At 36.8% G+C, this 6,467-nt stretch overlaps 1 protein-coding gene across 1 annotated transcript in view; it reads right to left on the bottom strand.

Annotated features, from left to right (window-relative positions):
• Nucleotides 1-3,935: 3,935 nt before the first annotated feature.
• Nucleotides 3,936-6,467, bottom strand: part of DMC1 (DNA meiotic recombinase 1) — a 30,926-nt gene continuing 28,394 nt past the window's right edge. Inside the window, exons 13-14 of the mRNA XM_010983575.3 lie at nucleotides 5,745-5,861; nucleotides 3,936-4,127 (exon numbers count right to left, since the gene is read on the bottom strand). Of these exons, the coding sequence (XP_010981877.1) occupies nucleotides 4,058-4,127; nucleotides 5,745-5,861 (187 nt within the window). The 3' untranslated portion in view covers nucleotides 3,936-4,057. The remainder of the gene's footprint in view (nucleotides 4,128-5,744; nucleotides 5,862-6,467) is intronic.

The raw sequence follows: 6,467 nt of genomic DNA, 5'->3' as shown, positions 1-6,467 counted from the left end.
TGGTATAGAAGAATATATGAATCCACCTGAATATTAAGCAAGCCCTTCCTGGCTTCCTTTCTTCCAGTGCCTTGAAGCAGTATTTGGGTGTCGCCTTGTTAGTGCCTTGGATGGAATTCTAAATTGCAAGTAATAGAATCTGGCTTCTGAAGCAAAGAGAAATTTATCAGAAGGATATTAGGAGTCACTGAGTTGGCAGGAGGCTGGAGAATCACCCTAGGAATGGACAGGAGTCTGAGCAACTCTGCAGTTTAGGAATCAGAAACATGCAGTCTAGCAGCAGGAACAGCCACAGGTCAATGCCACTGCTGCCGACCCTGCTGTCACTGCATGCAAAAGTAGCCTCTAACCTGTGCTCTCATCTTTGTGACTGTTGATCAGTAGCCAACATCTCAGGATAGATGACATGAATTGGCGAGAGGTGACTCTTTAAAGGAAAACTAGGGTGTTTATTATGATGAAGATATGGAAACTGTGCAACCAACAAATGATAAACATTTACCATATCCAACAAGCCTGAGTCAGGTGAAGGAGACTTGACCCGCTGCAACTTGGTGTCTAAAGTCCCAATCTCTTTCCTCTCCATGAAAGACAGCCCTTCTCTGAGTCTAGTCTATTTCCTATTTTTGACTCGACCACCCTGTTCTGATCTCCTGACTTTCTGTCCTGGTTTTTCCTTTGTTTTTTTAAGGAATGGTTGAACAGGAAAGTTTGAAAGGGATGGAAGGGATTATCTATTTCAATCTCATCATTTTCTAAATAGATAAGTAGGTTTCCCCAGATCTTGACTTCCATGTTTCTGATTGTAGCAGGTACTGAATTTAGATTGTATCTTGTGCAATCTTGTGTTTGACTCCTTGACTGAACTTGGTTCTTATTAACTGTTATTTGTGTCCCCCCTAAAATTTATATGTTGAAGTCCTAACCCCCAATTCCTCAGAATGTGACCTTATTTAGAAGTAGGGTCATTGTAGAGATAATTAGTTAAGCTGAGGTCTTAAATGGAGTAGGGTGGGCCTCTAATCCAATATGACTGATATCCTTATAAAAAGGGGGAATTTAGACACAAAGACATGCACACAAGGAGAAAGCCATGTGAAGATTAAGGCAGAGATCAGGGTGACTCTGATCAGTCAAGGAACACTAAAGATTACCAGGAAACCACTTCCTCACAGCCCTCAGAAGGAACCAACCTTGATCTTGGACTTACAGCCTCCAGAACTGTTCTTGTTTAAGCCACCCAGTTTGTGGTACTTTCTTAGGGCAGCCCTGGCAAACTAATAGACTAATATTCCCAGGTAAAATCCCTGATCTTTGATACTTCATTCGTGGTCATAATACAAACATAATCTCCTCTCATAGGTTAGAGAACTTTGTCAACAGTCACCTATGACTCTGCCTTCTCTTCCTCTTTTTATATTCAATCTCACACCAAATCTTAACTATTTTACTGAAATGTCTATCCATTTCATTGCTACCACCCCAGACCCATTCTTTATCATCTCACAATTGATTTACTATAACTGTTTCCTAAATTATCTCCTTGATGCCCGTGTTATTTCTTTTATCCACTGTATACGTCTTTTTCAGATTTATCCTCCAGCTCCCCATGCCAGCAACCTCCAGTCAGAGCAAACTGAAGCCTTTCTTTTTTTCCCTCTTTAAAGCTTTCCCATTCCTCTGCCTGCCTTTCAGTCTCTGCCAAAAGCAAATAAAGGTCACTGACTCTTGCTGTAGCAAATTTTAAATAAATAGCCTCTGTTTTCATTCGGTGTTTTTTGTATATTTCCACAGAATGAATACTGTATGGAGGAAAAAGGAATGTTTTTTCTGGTGTGTTTTCTAACTTGGTAGGATGTAAGCCTAGGGCTACAAGCAGCATCTTGGCTACTTACTATGTGGGGAAAGCCTGTCAAAGAACAGCAGCAGCATGGAAATGAGCAGAGCAGGAGATGGAGGCAGGGAGAAAAGTCCTGATGATGCTGTTGAAGATCCTGTCCCCAGCCAAGTGGCTAAAGTCATCTCTACTTCTGGACTTTTCAGTCTCTTGAGTCAGTGAGTTCATGTCTTGCATTTGCTAGTTTGAATTTCTATGGCTTGCAACCAAGAGGCCTGACCAATAACATCTTTTTTTTTTTTTTTTTTTTTTTTTTGAGCCTCTCTCTCCCCCTCGGAATAAGGAGCTAGAGCTATTTCTACAGTCAGGTAGAGGAGCAGGACTGGAAAGGCCTGATGCTTTGGTCACCCTGACAAACCCTGGCCTAGAAAAGTTCAATGGGCATGGCACAGTCTGCTATGCTGTCCCAAAGTTGAGCCGCAAGGTTGCCACTTTTTAGTTCAAGTTCACATGCTCAGCTATTGTTTTCCATAGCAGGGCATATCAAAGTGTCTAGATCCAGAGAGGCTTCTAGCCTTAACCACGTGCCACATTGAAACCAGCCTTCCCCACAGAACTGTAGGCCCTTGTGTTAAGCCCTCGTTTCCAACTCTACTGCTCACTAATAGGTAAATTCTCCTTGTCAGGGAGGTACCCAACTTAACCTAGAAAATTTTTCAGAATTACAAATCTTGGGAGTTTTATTTCCTTTCCAACCAAAATGTTCTGGGTTCCTATACAAATTAGTCCATTTCCACTCTAGAGCTTGAATCTCTAGGAGAAGCTCAGTTTTTATCAAGTAGCAAAACCTTCCCTTATCCAGGAAAAAGTATGCATTTATATTTGCATACTAAAAAAAAAATTGAAGTGATTCTATAGAATACAGAAAATCTGCTCCACAATGACTTTAACTTGTTTATTCAGAGAAGAAGCTTCTGAGCTTCAAAAATAATAAAATTGAAAAGCTCTCATTTCCCAGTACCCCACACTGTGAATAATTTCTGCTTATTAGCCTTTGTCTCTTTGTTTCCAAATCCCAGCTTCTATGCTTTTGCACAGGCTGTCCCGTAGCTTAACCTTTCCTCTCCCTTTTTTGGAACCATACTCTCCAAATTATTATATAATCATTTGCTCTCTCATTCTTTCACAAGTCTTTTACCTTAACTAGTGTACACATTCTTTGAGGGCAAGAACCATACCTTCTTTAAATAATCTTTAGCACTTGACATTCAATATACAATTGGTGAATAAAGGACTTAATTGATAATCAAATACATTTTGTAACAAATGGTACTTTCAATACTTTAATTTTCACCCAAGTTGATGCAACATAAGAGATTAAATCTTTTTCAGGTCTATAAAGATTGCCATTTTAAAGATTATTAGTGTTTTAATTTTAAAATATTTTTATCATGCATATATTTTGAAAACTAGATTTTATTTTTGTTTAACAATTAAAAAATATTCTTTTATGCATTTCTAAAATTAGCATCCAGAAATTTTACATTTAAATTAATAATTAAAAAAATATTTTGAATTCTGTATCCAAAACTTAAGATATAAGAGTCATGCTATCTTGGCCACCCAAAATTGTAAAGTTCCTAATTACCTTCCTTTTTATCTTTCCAATAAAATATGTAGGTATCAGAAGTACATTTTTAAAAAGTAAAGTCAACTTGTCAATAAGTCAAATGATTTAAAATTTAGCTTAATTTAATGTTTCTTTTCTGTTGCTATAAATGTGAATATACAGTTTGATAGTATAAATAAAAAAGCTTTTTTATGTGTCCTGTAAACATTCTTTTCTTAAATGTCTCTCTCCTTTGGAAGTGTATTCAATTCTGTAAGTTTAGGAGAATGGAACATTTCTGAGCTCACAGACTTTTCATCTGCTTATTGGTTCACTTTGGAATGCTAAAGTGAGGTGCCCCTTCCCTAACCAGTTTTCAAAAGGTTTATTCATATATATATATATGCATTCCTGAATTGACATACAATGTGCAGTTACAAATCAGAGACTTTTAAGATAAATGTAAGATTTAAATCTCTTTTGCTAACTTTCTTTTAATAACATGTAAAAAAAAAACAACACTCTTACTTCAAGATCTGAAATTTGAGACTGCATTTCCATTTCTTCAGCTCCTAACAAGCACTAAGAAGCAATTTGCATCAATTCGACACCTACTCCTTGGCATCCCCAATTCCTCCAGCAGTTATTGCGAAGGTGGCTTCATTTTCAGGCATCTCAGGGCTAACAGAATACAAGGGAACAGAAGTATATAAAAGGCTCTGTTTCTATAAATACTGTATTCATGTCACAGGCATCATATTTCTATTTGTCTGAGTCTCCAGAGACATGTGAGTTGGTACAGCTAAATGTGGACTACAGAATATTCTTCACAAACATTTATTGAACAACTTCTATATGTAAAGTTCTGAATGCAATGAAAAATCACCCCAAACTTGGAAATAGGCAAAAGGGATAACTGGATGCTTCTTCGGTGTACTGTCAGGCATCATGTAGCAGACCCTCAGAGGCAGAACCCTAGTATTCTCTTAGGACTGTAAAAACTACAGAAGTTATTTGTTCCTACAGGTTTGGAGGACTTGATGAAATATACAAATGATTGACTATATAGATGAAGTTCATTCATTTGTTAATTCAACAAATAGTTATTGGGCTTTTACTATATGCCAAGTACCGTGCTAGGTATTGGGGACATTAGTGAACCAGACTCAGTTCCTGTAGTGAGGGAAGTACATGTAATCAATTGATTACAACTCAGAGTAAGAAGTGTTCAGAGAAGTTCTAAGCACAGCAATCTGTTCAAGATAGAGACCAAGAAATTTTAGTAAAAAGAACAATCCTGCTAGCTATTTATTCAACAAAGTACATTTGTAACAAATTTCTAAAGATTGCAGAAGCTCCACAAAACATAGCATTTGCATATGTATTATAGTCTTCTACAGAGACTGATGATGAAAAGCTAAATGGTTTGAATAAAAACCAGATACATGGGGGAAATGATTATTTAATATTTATTCAATGACAATACATAATCAGTACTGTGATTTATATCCAAAACCAGATTAAAAGCTCATCTGATTTCTTTCTGGCTGATTTTTCCCTCTCTAGGGTAAAGAGTTATTGCACACCTTTGCCTTGTTGTCCAGAATTGGCTAATCAGTCAGTCACAAATACTGTGCATCGATTATATCCCAGGCACTAAGAATATAGTGATGAGCAAGAGAATAGTGTCCCTATCCTCAGGGTATTTACCGTCTAGTTGGGATGACATATGTTACATAAACCATTACCAAAGGAATGTAAGCTCCATGAGGGCAGGGACTTGTCTTTTTGTTTTGTTCACTGTTCTATCCCCAGAATCTAGAACAGCTGATACGTAATTCTCTGTAAAACATATTAAGCTTTTAACTATTAATAAATAAGTAAGGTACTGTGAAAGAATATAAGGTATAATATAGAGTATTAGCCTAGACTGTAAAGGTCAGGGAAAGATTCCTTGAAAAAGTGATGTTTAAACTGAAATCTAAAAAGAAGACTAGCAGGAAGAAAGAACATTCTTATCACATCCTGTACTTTTCCTGCACTTACCTCACTTCAAATGGAATTGATTATTTCATTATCTAGCTTTACTATAAGCTTTGGAAGGTCAGGGACCAAGTCTATTTGTCAGTAAAAAGCCCTGAATCCCTAGAACCTAATACTTAGTAGGGATTCTCAATGAATTGAATACTTTTTGAGAAGGAAATTCTGCCAGTGGAATAATTACAGCCTCTCAGGAGAGGCAATCCTATCTAATACCAATATGCATAGGAATCTGATTAAGAATAAGAAAATATTTACCTGTCATAAATCTTGGCAATTCTCAGTTCTCCTCTTCCCTTTCGCAAGCTTATTCTTGTTGTTGAAGCATGAGCCAGAATGTGTCCCCCGATGGGTTTTTTAGGGTCTGCTTGAAAACTGAGTTAAAAAAATACCTTTTCAGGTTTCATCATGTGGACTCTACACACTAATACCTGCAATTACAGGGCAACTTTTCTGTGGAGGACTGCAGGGGATAGGGTGTGTGTGCTCTAAACGAGCAGTGGCTTGTTTATAAACCAGGGAATGGGGTAGGGTTTGGAGCTGCTATGTACCTCATTGCCATCCAATTCAGGCTTTTGAGATTCCTATCATAAATAGTTCATGTTTTGTTTAATTTTTAAAAATAAAAAACACAAATAAAACATTACTCTGTCTTAGGATAACTCTTGCGGTTAAGCAATTTTTCTCTACGAAATACAAAGACTGAATTTACTTATTGATTCATTTATCAGTAGAATTTATTAGTGGCGTATTGTATGCCAAGCACTGTTCTAGTCTAATGAAAAAGAAATACCCAAAGCTCCCTCATGATACTATGATGTAAATAAGAGCAGACTAAGAATCTCCTTCTTATTCATTAACTGTACGTGGGAAGTTTTCAATGTACTGGTTATGAATCTGCAGTGAGAATAATCTCAGAAATCTCTTTATCACTGATGTCTAAAGTTTATTCTTCTAAAATAGGATACAGAAAAGATAAGC

The sequence above is a fragment of the Camelus dromedarius genome, chromosome 11 (genome assembly GCF_036321535.1).
Source record: "Camelus dromedarius isolate mCamDro1 chromosome 11, mCamDro1.pat, whole genome shotgun sequence".
Lineage (NCBI taxonomy): Eukaryota > Metazoa > Chordata > Mammalia > Artiodactyla > Camelidae > Camelus > Camelus dromedarius.
This window is presented reverse-complemented; position numbering and strand designations above follow the sequence as displayed.